A 16,049-nucleotide genomic window follows, 5' to 3' on the forward strand; every position below is an offset into this window, starting at 1 on the left:
TACTACATGAAAACAGACTGTGATATTAAGATGTATATTAGAAACCCCGAAGCAACCAGTAAACAAAAAATGGCAAAGAATTATGGCTAGTAAACATACAATGGAGATAAAGAAGATTAATTTTTAAAAAATATACAACTAATACAAAAATGTCAGAAACAAGGAGAGAGAAGCAGCAGAAAGAATAAGCAGGAAAAAAAACCCTAAATGTTATATTTAAGTAATGACTTAAGAACCTCTGTTAAATAAGGCAAGGATTCTTAGTTGGGATAAAAAAGCTCTTGCTTTTTTTTTTCAAATAATATCTTGCTTTTTAAAAATATCTATGAGGAATTCACTTTAAATATGAAGTCATAAACAGGATAACTGAAAGAGGACAAAAAATGTTTATCATTTAAACAAATGGTGCTAAAACAACTGGATATCCATATGAAAAAAAATCTTGGCATTCTATAGAAAAATTAACACAAAATGGTTAGACCTAAACCCAACACCTAACACTGATAGTTCTAGAAGAAAACAAAAATTTGAGACCTTTATCTAGACAAAAAAGTTTTTAGATATGACACTAAAATAATCAGTAAAGGAACAAATGAAAGGAACAAAAGGAACTTCATCAAAAATGAAAACCTCTGTTCTTCAAACGGCACTGTTAGGAGAACGAAAAGACAAGACACAGAATGGGAGAATAGTCTCTGAGAAGGATATAGCTGTGTCCAAGATACATTTTTTTAAAAAAGCTTTCAAAACTCAGAAATAAAAAGCCACCAAAGTTTTTAATAGAGCATTGAAGACATTTTAAGCAAAAGACATATGGATAGCAAATGATTATATGATTATATTAAAAGATGCTCAGTATCACTAGGTGTTAGGAAAATGCAAATTAAAATCAGGAGACGGCACTGTTCACCTATTAGATTAGCATAAATAAAAAAGACTAACATACTAAGTGTTACTAAATGTGAAGGAACTGCTGATGGAAAACGGTATGGCAACCATGGAAAGTGTGGCAATTTCTTAAAAAGTTAAATATACCATACAATCCAGGCTTTGCACAAGTAGGCATTTAACCAAGAGTGAAGAAAATATACTTCCATACAAACACAAATTTCCATAGCAGGTTGATTCATAGTAGTTGAAAGCTGGACATAATTAAAAGGTCCCCTTAATGGGAGAATGAATAAAACAAAGCATAACATATCCATATACTAGAATAATGCTCAGGAACAAAAAAGAACAAAGTATTGATATATACGCCAAAGTGAAGAAATCCAAAAAATTATGCTGAATGAAAGAAGCCAGATGGGAAAGTATACATATTGTGTGATTCCATTTATATAAAACTCTAGGAAAGACACCTTGGTCTACAGTGACAGAAAGCAGATCAGTGATTGCTTCAGGGTGGAGGCATGGTGAAGGGCAGGAGAGGGAAATTACAAAGGGGTTGAAGGCACTTCTGGGAGTGATAGTGTGTTCACCATTTTGAGTGTGATGGTTTCACATGTGTACAGATGTGTCAAAATATACCAACTGCATACTTTCATGTATGTTGCTTATTTTATGTTAATTATACCTTAATAAATCTGTTTTTAAAAAATTAAATATATGAAGGTTGACTATTAATGTTGATGGGGTTTATTTCTGGAGTGATTAAAACCTTCTAAAATTAGATATTGGTGATAGTTGCACAACTATATGAATACACTAAAATCTCTTCAATCAAACAGTTTGAAAGGAAGAATTTTATGTATATAAGTCATATCTTTAAAAAACATTGTAAAAAGAAATAGAAGGATGGAAACAACATATTATGCCTACAATAATGAAAAGAAATCTGAGGTGGCCATAATAATGTAAAATATAGTATTTCAGAGCAGAAGAGTATTACCAGGCATAATTTATAATGACATGATTTTATAATGACAAAGAAAATGATTCATCCAGAGGACATAATAATCCTAAGCATTTATGCACTGAACAACAAAACTTCCAGATTCCTGTGGGTTTTGAACCCAGGGGTGTTCCACCACTGAGCTACAAGTTTAGCACTTTTTATTTTTCATTTTAAGATAGGATCTCCCTTGGTGGCCCAGGCTAGCCTGGAACTTGTGATCTTCCTGCCTCAGCTTCCTGAGGAAATATGATGTTTTGATATAAATCAAAGTGAAAACACTATATATCAAAATTTGTGGGATATAACTAAATAATTCTTAAGGGAAATTTATTGAATACAATGTCTATGCTAGAAAAAAGAAAGGGCTCAAGACAGTGGCCTCAGCTTCTCCCTTAAAAAATTTGTAAGAGTAAATGAAACTAAAAGTAAGCAGAAGAAAGAACATAATAAAGAGAAGAGAAGAAAACAAATGAAATATAAGCTAGAAAAATAATAGAATCAACTAAACATAAAGCATAAAAAATAAAATTAATAAAAATAATTTTTCACCAGGCTGATCAGAAATGATACAAATTATCACTATCACTAATCATAGTCTATAGAAATTAAAAAGATACAGAATTAGCATGAACAATTTTATGACAAATTTAATAGCTTGGATGAAATGGTCAAATTCCTTGAAAAAAATAAATTATCAATATTTTCACTCAAGAAGCAATAGATAATCTGAATATTCCTACATTTAGTAAAGAAATTGCACTTGTAGTTAAATACTTTTAATAAAGAAAACTGAAGGTTTAGATGGCTTGATGGCTTCCTGCAGAAAGCTACCAAACACTTACGGAAGAAATAAAACCAATTCTAAACAAATTTTTCCAGAAAACTGAAGAGGAAATATCTCCCAGCTCATTTTATGAGGTTTGTAATACTCTGATACCTTAAACTGATACTACAAAAAAGAAAAACAGTCCAATATTCCTCATGAACACAGATGCAATATTCCTTAGCAAAATTTCATCAAATTGAATCCAACAATATGTAAAAAGGACTAAATGGAATTCATCCCAGAAATTCAAATTTGGTTTAATATTGAAAATTTCTACTATTATCCATATTAACAGATGAAAAATAAGAACCATATGATCATCTTAGTAGATCCAAAACAACATCTGATGAAATTCAATGTCTGTGCCTGATAAAAGCTTTCAGCAAACTAGGAATACAGAAAATCTCATCACCCCAAAACCGGAGCACCTATGAAAAACCCACAGCTAACACCAGGCTTAATGATGAAAGACCAAATGCTTTTCCTCTAAAATTAGAAACAAGACAGGGACACCCACTCTCTCTGCTTCTGTTCAACACTGTGCTGGAGGTTCTAGCTAGTGTGATATTGTAAGGAAAAGGCATCCAGAATGGAAAGAAAAAGGTGAACTGCTCTTATTTGCAGATATCATAATTGTCCTTATAGATAACTCTGTAGAATCTACAAAAAAATGTCTAGAACTGAGAATTGAGCCTGATAAGATTGTAGGATAAAAGATAAATATGTAATTCATTTGAAACAGCATCAAAAATATGAAATACACAGAGATAAATCTGACAAAATATGTGAAAGACATATCTACTGAAAAATATAAGACACTGTTGAGAGAAATTAAAGACCTAAATAAGTGAAAGGGAATTCTGTGTTTATATATCAGAATACTTCAGTATTGTTAAGAAGTTAATTCTCCCCAAATTGATCTACAGATTTAATACAATTCCAATAAAAATCCCAGCAGGATTTTCTCTAGAAATTGACACAGTGACTCTAAATTTATATAGAGATGAAAACAATCTAGGATAGTCCAAACAGCTTTAAAAAAGAATAACAAATTTGGAGGACTTACATTATCTGATTTCAAAATTATTACAAATCTATAGAAATCAATACACTGTAGTATTGGGATCAAGATAGACCAAGGGATCTTTGGAAGAAATTCAGAAATAGTTTCACCTATGTTAATCTTTGACAAGAGCAAAAAGCTTTTCAAAAATAATCTTTTCAACAAATTAACCTGGAACAACTATACATTAATAGAACGGTTACTGGCATCACATATAACAATCAACTCAAAATGGATCATATACCTAAATGTAAATTAGAAGTTATAAAACTTCTATAAGAGGAGAAAATCTTTGTGATATTGGCTTAGGCAAAGATTTCTTAGACATGACATCACAATACAAACTATAAAATAACATTTATGAATTGGAATTCATAAAATAAAAAAATTAAAAACTGCTCTTTGAAAGACATTGTTAAAGATAATGAATAATCATGCTATATACTGGAAGAAAATACTTGCAAATCACATTCTCTTAAAGGACTTGTATCCAGAATATGTAAGGAACTCTCAAAACTCAGTAATTTAATGAATCAAAGATCTGCAAACATCATTAAAAGAATGTAACAAATGTCAAATAAATACACAGAAAGATATTCAATATCAGTAATTTAGAGAAATCCAAATGAAACTGATATTGTACACCAATTAGTATGGCTATAATTTAAAAAGACCAATAATACCTAGCATGGTGAGGATGTAGAACAACTGAAATTCTCACATAATACTACTTGGAATTTAAAATGGTACAGCCACGTGGCAAAACAATTGGATAATTTCTTAAAAAGTTAAACATAAATCCAACATATGGCCCAGCCATTCAACCACTAGGTTATTTACTTAAGGGAAATGAAAACAGATTGCCACAAAATTTTACTATTTTAAAAATGTCAATGGGAATAGTGCTGATAACCACTCTTTATGATATTAGCCTAATTTGTGTCTTCCCTCATTTTATTTGTGGAGGAGTAGTTTGGCTAGAGGATTTCAATTTTATGTATTTCTTCAAATAACCAAATTTTGATTTTGCTCATTTTATCTATTTTTTCCTGTTTTTAATTTCTTTGCTGTCTACCATTTTATTTCGTTTCTTCTGCTTACTTTAGGCTTGCGTTGTGTTTTTTAGTTTTCTAAAGTGGAAATTTAGGTTATTGATTTTTTACTTCTTTTCTAAAATGTACATTTAATTCTATGAATTTCCTTCTAGCCACTGTTTTTGCTGCATCCTACAAATTTTAATAAGTTGCATTTTCATTATCAACCAGCTCAAAATATTTAAAAACTACTCTTGAGGCTTCTTTGACCTATGTATTATTATTTTGAATGTCCTTGGAAGGCGCATGTGTTGAAGTTATGGTCCCCAGCCCATGGTGCTCTTGGAGGTGGTAGAGCTTTGAGGAGGTTTAAAGAAGTTAGGACATTGGGGACACACCCTTGAACAAGATATTGGGACCTGGCCTCTCTACTCTCTTTGATTCGTGGCCATGAAGAGGTGAGCAGCTTTGCTCCGCCACATGCTCCCTTACCATTATGTTCTGCCTTGCCACAGTTTCAAAAGGAATGCAGCCAAATGACCATGGACTGAAACCTCAGAAACCATTAGCCAAAATAAACCGTTCTTTCCTTTAAGTTGATGTATTTATCACAGTGACAGAAAGCTGTCTAACACATTTAGTTCCCAGAGACTTTACAGTTTTCCAGTTATATTTGTTATGGATTCATGGTTCAATTACACTGTAACTGAATTACTCAGTTTATATGATTTCTATTTTTCCATGTTTGTTAAGATGTGTTTATGACCCATAGTGTGACATAACTTGATGAATGTTTCATGTGAGCTTGAGAAGAATGTGTATTCTACTGTTGATGGATGGAGCATTCTTTTTGGTTTTTTTTGGTACTGGGGATTGTACCAGAGGGTGTTTTACCATTGAACTATATTCCCAGTACTTTGAATTTTTTATTTTGTGACAAGATCTCATTAAGTTACTGGAGGTCTTGCTAAGATGCTGAGGCTGATCTCATACTTGCAATCTTCCTGCCTAAGCCTCCTGAGTTGCTGGTATTACAGGCATTGGGTCACTGTGTCTGGCTAGATGAAGCATTCTATAGATATAATTTAGATCAAGTTGATTGATAGTGCTATTCAAGTCAACTAGATCCTTAATGATTGCTTGCTTGCTTGATCTATCAATGGCAAGGTGATGTTGAACTATCACTTTTTTTTCTTATGTATTCTAATGCTCTGTTTTTAAGTGTATTCATGTTGAGGATTATTATGTTTTCTTCAAGAATTGATGATATCTTCCTATACCTGATAATTTTCTTGTTCTGAAGTCTGCTTTGTCTGAAATACTCTTTCTTTTGATTAGTATTCATCTAATCATTTATTTCTCTGTCCTTTTAACTAGCAGTTTTATTTACAAGAGTCAAAAAAAAAGACAGCTTATCAATAGGTAGATGATAATCCACATGAAGGAATTCTACTCAGCAATAAAAAGAAATGAAATTTTAATATACACGACAATATGAATAAATCTTAAGATAATTATATTGAAAGAAAGAAGCTACAACAAAAGTAGATATAAGCCAGGTGAGGTGGCACACACCTGTAATCCCAGTGGCTTGGGAGGCTGAGGCAGGAGGATTGTGAGTTCAAAGCCAGCCTTAGCAAATGAGAGTTGCTCTAAATAAATACAAAAAAAGGTTGGGGATGTGGTTCAGTGGTTAAGTGCCCCTGAATTCAATCCCCAATACCAAAACAAGACAAAACATACAGATGCTCCTTGACTTATGATGTTCTATTCCAATAAACCTATAGTAAGTTAAAAATATCATAAATCAAAAATGCATTTAATACACCTAACGTATCAAGTTTCACAGCTTAGCAACATGGTGCACCGTGGTGTCAGTTGTCTCCCTTGTGATCATGTGGCTGGTTGACTGGGCTGGCTGCCACTGCTCAGCATCACAACAGCATATCACTCCCCATTTCACTAGACCAGGAGAAGATCAAAATTCAAAGTACAGTTGATATTTAATGTGTTTTGCTTTCACACCAGCATGAAGCCAAGTAATCATTAAGTTGAATCAGTAGGGAGCCATTTTTATTGTATGATTTGCATTTATGTAAAATTATGGAAAATGCAAATGAATCTACAGTGATAGAAAAGAGATCAATGGCTGGGGAGAGGTGATGAGTGGGAAACACAGATTACAGAAGGACATGAAGAAACTTAAGTTGATGCAAAGGTCATCATCTTGATAATGTCAACAGTTTCACAGATCAGTATGGCTCAGAGTTAGAGGACAGATGAGACAGAGCTCAGAAACAGGAGAAGCAGAGGCCTTCAATATTACACAGACCCTGCACAGTATGAACAGTAGCAACCAGACTACTGACAAATACTCAGCTTCATATAAACTCTGAATATTTACAGACAGGAAATTAGAATCATCTTTAACTATCTCAAATCAAGAAAGTGATCATTATAGCAAAGACTGGAACAGGAAACAGAAATTAGAGGTACAGGATTATCAACTGGAGCTAAAGGGGAATGTTGTGGTTTAGATGTGGTGTCCCCCGAAAGCTCACATGTGAGACAATGCAAGCAACTTTGGAAGAGAAATGACAGGATTATATAGCCTTAGCCTAATCAGTGGGTTAATCCCTGATGGGATTGACCACAATGGTAGGGTATAGCTACAGGAGGTGGGAATTGGGGTGTGGCTTTAGTGTATATATTTGTATGTGGCAAGTAGAGTCAGTCTCTCTGCTTCTTGATCACCATGATGTGAGCTGCTTCCCTCTTCCACGCATTCTGCCATGATATTCAACCTCATCTGGAGACCTAAGAAATGGTACCAGCCTTCTATGGACTAAGACCTCTGAAACTATGAGCCCTCAAGTGTAACTTTTCCTCCTCTATAGTTGTTCTGGTCAGGTCCTTTAGTCACAGCAGCAAAAAAGCTGACTAACACAGGGAACTAATGGTTTTTGAGTATCTGCTGTGTACCAGCACTATGAGAGATGTTTTATATATATCAGCAGTCCATGTGTTATGGTCATTATACACACTATCTCTAATTATAACACCAACTTTGGGTATATAACTACCCTCAGTTAAAGATAAGGACCAGGAGGCATTTTTAGGTTAAGTGATTCCTTTAAGGTCAATAAACAAGTAAGTAGAATAACAGAAGTATAAGAGTAAATGAGAATGGGCCCAGAACAGGGCCAACCATGAAGGGAGTGGGTGGTTTTGAATATAGAGAGTTATAAGGAAATAAAAAATTTTATTCAACTCCTTTGATAATATCAAAACGAGAGTCTTCAAGAAGGTAAGCTTCTTCTGGAGATCAGAATTAACACCATAAAGTTCAGTTATGTCTCCTATATGAAACTTTTTCTTTTTCCAATTTAAGAGAATTAAAATTCTACTTTATTAAGATAACTGGTGTGGTCCTTGAAAATGACATTTAAGATGGAGTTGGGAAATCTGAGTGAATTCTTCCATGATATTTGGCTGCATTTCTAAATGGGGGGAACATGTGTTTTTTAAAAGTTTTTCTTTGTGAGTCAATGATGATGGGTTACATGAAAGTGGTTGTGATGTGCATTAATGGCTGGGCTTGGACATTTTAGGTAGATACTGTTTCAACAGATGCTCTTGAAGGGGACTATAGGATGCAAGTCTCTTGCTCTCTCTCCTCTTCCATTCTTTGGCTTCCATGAGGCGAGCAGCTTTCTTTGTCACATGCTCCTGCCATGATGTACTACCTCAGCAACCCTCATAAGCAATAAGAGCCAACTGAGGTGGAATGAAACTGCCAAAACCATAAGCCCAAACAAGCCTTTCTTCTCTTTAAATTGACTATCTCAGGTGTTTTGTTACAGCAACAGAAAGCTGAAGAACACATCAATTTCTCAGTTATGAACATTGTACTTCAAAATTAAGAAAGGAAGGTGCAATCATCACATTAAGGTTAAATTCATGGGTGGTTTCTGCATTGGCCAGTGTATTGTATTGGCTAGCACCTCACCTGTGTGTTTTCCCAACACAAAGCTTACTGGTGACATCAGCAGACTCTGGACACAGGAGATTATCTGATAATTGTTTGTCAATGTGATGATTTACCCTTACAAAAATGGGCTCATCTGAGTGTTCTGTAAACAGTCACCATTTAAATACACATGAAACATGAGTTATAAAGGTATGTATGTGCTACAAGGCTAATTGCTGCCTTCTGGGATATCTCTAATTTATTATTATTGTAGATGAATGCAAGCACATCTAGACAGACACAAATGGTTCGATGCTCATCAATTATAGTGGGATATGAATCCCATCCACAGCAATAGTTATTTAACATTTTAAAAGTTAACTTGAGACTTAGAGAAAAACAAATTAATTATTTGTTTCTAAGTATACTGTTATTCTCAATTTGTGCTAAGAGAGCAATAAAAACTAATATTTGCAAAGTACGAGTCTACAAAATACCTTTCATGTAGTTTAATTGCTTCCATTTATTATGCCAGCTACCACGTTAAATTAGCTTCTTGAGATATATTTTTCATTTATCTTCACAATTCTATGAATAAATATTATATGGATGGTTTCCAATTTATAAGGGGTCTACTTAAGGTTTTCTGATTTTACAAAGTATGAAAGCATGCTCATATAATCACTGTTTTTCACTTTCACTATAGTATCCAAAAACTACTGAGATATTCAACATTTTATAATAAAACAGACTCCGTGTTACATGATTTTTCCTAACTATAGGCTAACGTAAATGTTTTGAGCATGTCTAAGAAAGGCTAGGCTATATAAAAAATGTTTGGAGGATGAGGTGTATTAAATGCATTTTCTGCCTTATGATGTTTTCAAATTATGATGGGTTTACAAAGTTGTAGCCATATCCTAAGTTGAGGAACATGTGTATTATTTAGATGTTACCTTTAAACAGAGGGCTGGGATCTAGCTCAATGGTAGAGTGCTTGTGTAGCATGTCAGAGGCCTGGAGTTTGATTTCCAGTAATGTAGTAAGAAAATAAACAAACAAACATAACCCCAATCTCCCAAAACATACTTATGAAGGAATTGAAAAAGAACAAAGGAAAGGCCAAAAATTGGGTAGTGACCCAGTGTTTTGGTTGGCTTTTTTGTCACTGTGACCAAAATACCCAATAAGAATAGCTTAAAGGGGGGAAAGTTTATTTGAAGCTCAAGGTGAGGATGAACATCATGGGGGACGGGTACAGTAGAGGGTAGTCCCTTCCCTCATGGTAGCAATGTGGTGGTGGGGGAGAGGGAGGGAGAAAGGTAGAGGGGAGAAGGGGTCACAGGAAGAACCACCCTTCCAGGGCACACCCCCAGTGACCCACTTCTTCCAGCTGTGTCCCATAGGCCTGTGGTTACCACCAGTCAAGCCATGCTAACTAGGATGAACTGGAGAAAGTGAGTCAGCTCTTCTAATCATTTTACCTCTGAATCAACATTCCTGCATCAACACAGGAGCTTTGGGGGCCACCTCACATCCACACTACAATACCCAGGGAACATATTTTTAATAAAATATTTTCCTCCAAAATGGAAGTTTAAAGTCAGTTACAGGGATTCAACCTAGGACAAATTGAAAGCATATGATAATAACAGAAAAACAATTCAAATCACCAAATGCCAAGGATAAAAGGACTCTGAATTATATCTAATTAGATTATGACTTACACTGGACTTTCAGTATCTACTTTGTTCATTTCTCTATGGTTTCATCTGCCAGAATTCTAATGGAATTTCAGATACAGGATTTGCTCATTTTATTTATTTTTGACCTTCGCAGGTTTAACATATCTTGGGAGGCAGAAGTTTAATTTGAAAAAGGAAGATGAGTCTGTAGCTGTATTTATAGGAATATTTGGTCCTGAAGTAGAATTGTATTAGCCCTAAACACTGATTAACCTGGGGTCTTCATCTGCTCTAAGGAGAGAGATTCAGCACTTCTCTATGTACTCTGTGGGAGAATAATATTTTGACATATTTATCTTTATCCTTGCCTACAGTTTTCTCTTTCCTTTTCTCTCCACTCAAGCAGAAAACAGGCTCCATGCTCACTACTCCAGAGGAGGCACATGGCAAGGCAGAGGCAGACCAACCTTTTAAGTTCTAAATCTTAGAGGAAAGGACCTTCTAGAAACACAGGGTATGGAAGAAACAAAACGGGGAAGGAATTTTCTCCAAACTGAACAGACTAAGAAGAAATATTCTCTGGGATGCAGCAGGTAGGAACACACACGTCTTGTCAGGGCATAAGATTCTACAGCTACAGTACACATCTGGGGAAAGGCAGAGAAAAGCCAATGAAAGATGTTATATATCCCTACAACCACCCCCTTGGGGACTCAGAATCACAAATTATGTTAGAGACTGCAGAATGTTATAGCTCTAGGACACTTGAATTTGTAGAGTGAGGTTTATATCTACGACACTTGCTTAAAAATATGTTAGGTCAAGTGGATACATATAACTATAATAATGCTCATTCAAATATATCAAAATGGAAATAAAAGTTATTAATCCAATTAGGAAACATATATGAGAACTATCCAACTATTTCAAATATTACTTATGAGATTACTTAATTATATAAATATGCCCAAAATGTCCTGATAGGAAAATACAAATTATGAAATATTATGTACAGTATCACTGGAAGAAAAATGTATATTTAGATATAAAGAATAAACTTAAAGAATATGTATTACATAAGTGAGTTTAAATTTTACTTTTTAATGCTTCTTAAATCCATGAAAATTCTACAAATAGCAGACATTCCTTTTGTAATAAGAAGAAAAAATAAAAATTCTAAAATGAAATCTAATCATTTACACTTTGCACTGAAAATACTATACATTGTATTCATGAAGAAGGTCAAAGAGAAAAAAACACTCCCACCTTCTCACACAGTTCTGCTGATAAGGTGACTGAAATAATCATGCCTTTACCTGCGAGATTATTATTGCCAAATGATGCTTAAAAGAAGGCCTGAAGCTGGGGAAAGGCAAAATTAACAAACAAAACAAACAAACAAAAACCCTCCATATCTATCTATCTATCTGAAACATAAGAACTGAAAAATGAGAAAAGCTAAATATGCATAATTTGAGATGGAGAAAGCAGGCAAAATCATTACTTTTTTTAAGCATAAGTATCTTGCATCAAGTAGGTGCTTGACAAACGGTGAACAAGACTCAAAACAAACAGTCTCCAAACAACAACAATAACGGAATAAGAAAATTTCCCAGCATTCCAGAATATAAAAAGGGCAAAAGAAGTTTTGCCTTATGAACCTGATGTATTTTCTAAATAAAACAATTCACAGTAAAGGGATTCTAACACGTGGACTACTGAATGTCACATGAGAATTTACTATAAGAAGAAAAGTTAGAATTCTGTTAGAATCTAGAACAAGGAATTCCGATTTTGATTTGATAATCAGAAAGCTTACAAACTTATATGTAATATTGGCACATTTCTGGCCTACAGTTGAAGGACAACTAGATCAGAAGAGGCAAAACATATTCTATAAAGAAAAATTTATAAACATGGCAACATAATTTAAATTACATTATATATTAAAAATATCTGAACTAGCTGTTTCTCATGCTTTTCCACATTAACAAATACCTGATAAACAAAATAGCTTAAAAATCACACTTTCTTATTTAGCACTTCAATAATTCTTACTGTCTCTCAACAACTCTATTTAACATTAAAGTTATAATAATGAGAGATTAAATTGTATTGATTATAAATTCTACATATGACTTCCAATGCCACTGTGAAACCTTTTACTGTATTTGCTCTGATCAAATTGCTTTATTGTCAGTTGATCCCTTGAAACTGAAAACAAATACGGAATTCTTATTAACATAAAACATTAATTCTCCTCATACTCGTTTCTCTCTCTAGTCCAGCTTTTCAAATTGTACTCACCCTTGGGAGTGTCAGTGAGTTTATTTCTTTGAAGAATTAGCACCTTTAGAAAGAGAAGTTCATTTTCGAAGCTGCTTCTATGGTGTTTTTCTGGTGAGGAGTGAGGACTGGATAGATCCAACGAGATGGAGTGGATGGCACTGTTGCTTAGGTTGAGTATTTCCAAAGCATGTAAAGGTGTGAGAGGGCTCAAGGTCATTTTCCATAGGAGAGTATCAGGGAGGTCCAGGTGTTTTATTTTCCATTCTTCTTTTATCGTGTGAGACTGTAAGAGAACTCTAAAGAAACTGAAGCTTACGTTCACTGTGGCTGCTGTCTGTGATGAGTCCATGGGTAGCTCATGCTTTCCAGTAGAACAATTTGTTAGGAGATATTTATTACTTTGGTACTCTGAATTGAATAAAATACTGCTTTTTCTTGATGGATTTTCTCTTGTTCCAGTAAAGAAAACACCTATAACTATGGTAATAACTCTGAAATAGAAGTTTTTCATAATGCCTGGAAAAATGAAAAAAAATTGACTTTTCAAAATAACTTACATAAAAAGTAGCAGCAAATAAGAAGCAGGATATTTAATTTCCACTTCTAAGATTCAGGAAAGTTATCTTGATTATAAATTTAAGTGACTGATTTCTTAGAAGTCAAGACATTAAAAACATTTTAGTAGTTACTGAAATGGTATAACTAGCATAAAATTTTATTTATAGCACTTTAAAGAAAGGACTTGTCTGTATTTTCAGAAAATATACATTTAATAAGTCCTCACCTTGACACCTGCTTTTTCAGTATCATTCACTGCGTAGTCTGCTTTGGAGTGAGTGAAACTTACCAAGAAGACTTCTCTGTTTCTTTGCTGAAAGTAGGGAGCAAAGTCTGCTATGCTTATCTAGAAAATTGTAAGCCACGTGGTTTATTACATGAATGATATCCAGTTACACTAAACTGTGAACTTCCCATAACCCTGTAAGTAGAAAGTTCAACTTGCCAAACATATACTTTTTTCCATGACTAGAAAAACTAAAATCTTTGTCTTTGTGGTTTTTGTGACTTTTCAAATCATTTAAACATATACAACATAAATGTGTTATGAAAAGGATGTTCTGCCCCAGAACCACATAGATACAGTGAGAGATAGAAACCTCAGGTATCTTTTTCACTAAAAATTCTTGAGAAGCAACTGAAAGTTTTATAAGTATAAATACAAGCCACAAAGGCTGAATGCATACACAAAAATAATTTTAAAAAGAAATGCAAATGGGCTTTTGCAATTATTTTAAAATTCCACCTAAAAATCAGTGTATAAATAACCACATTATTCAGTATGCAGTTACAACAAATAGTTCCTTCCTTTCTGATTTAATGGCACACTTTCTAGTTTTCATTGCTGTAGTCAAAAATACTAGAATGTTCTAATTGATCTTCCTGCCTTTGACTCTTGACACTTCTTCTTTTTTTCTTGATCCATTTTAGGTGATTCTGAAACATTATCTTCCCACAATACTGTTTTTCTTGTGTGATTCCCTTATCAATCAGATGATCAGAATCCTCAAAGGGCTCCTTACTGCCTATAGTCCAAATCTCTCAGAGTGGCATTCAAAGATTTGAGTTATCTAGCTGACCTCATGAACTAGTTTGAAAAATACATGTGGAGCAACCACAAGACATGGCTTAGGCACAGAACTATATATGCACATCTCATGTCAAAATTAGCTTTTCAACTATTCCCAATTCTAAGCTCAATGCCTTTTCCTCTCCTCAGTCGAAATCCTATACATTCTTCCATACTCATCTCAAATCCTATGCTCTAGCCTCTATTTGTCTTTATGCCTTCACAAATGTTTCATTAAATATTTATTGAATGAATACTATCCTGCATTTTTAGTGTTTTGCTTTGTGTCTGTCATGACTCTCTCTCTCTCTCTCTCTCTCTCTCTCACACACACACACACACACACATACACACACACCCATACACATTTCCATGTTTTATATTTTTAAACACACACACACATTTCCATTTTATATTTTTAATAGTCTGTAGTCTGTCTCTGGGCTATTCTTTGTTTGCATGAATGAATGTGTGGACTAAATTAATTTACAGTGTTAAGTTTTAAACTTTTTTTCATACAAGGTCAGTTCTCTCAAATTCTGGATGACATCTAAATTCATATACATGACCATGAACTGCAAAGCTGCCCTATAGCAGGAGGGGTGATTTATAGTGTGTCCCTTATGCACAGAAACTGAATTAATTTGTCCAGTCAAAAAATATTTCCTTCTACATTCAAGCTGTAATCATTATAACTGTATATGCAGCTAATACTATAACATTAGCAACAACAACAAAATCATTTAAAGAATCACATCACTTTGTAGTACTGAAGAGAAAGATGTAGTTGAAAAATACTTTTTCTTAAAAAGTTTTTAACTTAAAGATTTCTATTGCCTTGCTTCTTTTTAAATTGAAGACACTGATACGTTAATGGATTTAAGTTCAAAACACATAAGAATAATCCTATTATCTTATAGTGAAAGTTATTTACTTGTAAATAAACATTATTTTTATTACATAGAAATTTGTATAGACTGAGTATACATAAATTCTTAGTGCTGTTTAGCACTAAGAACTCCAGAAAAAGTTTGTGAGGAAACTGAAAACAATAAGATAAAATGTAAGTCTTTAAATAGACATATTCAAGCTGAAGTTTGAAGAAGCAGTTAGAAATACTGGGCGTGGGTGTGCAAGTCAGAGAGAAAGAGGAGGAAGAAGGCAGTAGAGGAAAAAAAGTAGAAACGAAATGAAGAATTCATTCTTAGATAAAAACAAGTTGGAAAAAGAGAAAGAAAAAAAACTAAGACTATTTTGGTGATGAGAAGATGTGGAAAAAATATGATACGCTGCTTCTGAGACATACCTTAAGAGCCTTAGGTAGTTTTCAAGTGGGTTTATAGCTGAATTAGCCAGGTGGGGATTTCAGAACTGAGCCTTGGAGGCTCCTCCCCTCCTGCCATCATGCTAGCTAAGTGGCAAGCCTTCACCCTTTCATCTCCAGCATTGGCCGCTTGCCAGGGTAACAGTGTGCACAGTTAATTCCCTGGATGCTGGAGAGATGCCTTCTGCAATGCAAATGGGGTAGGACTATCCACACTGCAACTTTCTAAATCTGATATCCAGAGATATTACATAAATACAGATGAAGTTCCATTCTCAAAACATATTTAAATTTATAATGTCTGCATGATCAAGTGGAAATCCATGAACATATAAAC

General features: G+C 34.0%; 1 protein-coding gene across 2 annotated transcripts in view; it reads right to left on the reverse strand.

The window, feature by feature from the left end:
- Positions 1–15,972, reverse strand: part of Lrrc66 (leucine rich repeat containing 66) — a 36,750-nt gene extending 20,778 nt beyond the window's left edge. Inside the window, exons 1-2 of one of the 2 annotated variants that reach the window (XM_078021288.1) lie at positions 15,695–15,972; positions 12,780–13,277 (exon numbers count right to left, since the gene is read on the reverse strand). In XM_078021288.1, the coding sequence (XP_077877414.1) occupies positions 12,780–13,272 (493 nt within the window). In that variant the 5' untranslated portion in view covers positions 13,273–13,277; positions 15,695–15,972. Of the gene's footprint in view, positions 1–12,779; positions 13,278–13,545; positions 13,823–15,694 lie in introns of those variants that run through there. The other variant, XM_078021287.1, reaches the window with a different exon arrangement.
- Positions 15,973–16,049: the final 77 nt, after the last annotated feature.

This window comes from Ictidomys tridecemlineatus, chromosome 9, assembly GCF_052094955.1.
Source record: "Ictidomys tridecemlineatus isolate mIctTri1 chromosome 9, mIctTri1.hap1, whole genome shotgun sequence".
Taxonomy (NCBI): domain Eukaryota; kingdom Metazoa; phylum Chordata; class Mammalia; order Rodentia; family Sciuridae; genus Ictidomys; species Ictidomys tridecemlineatus.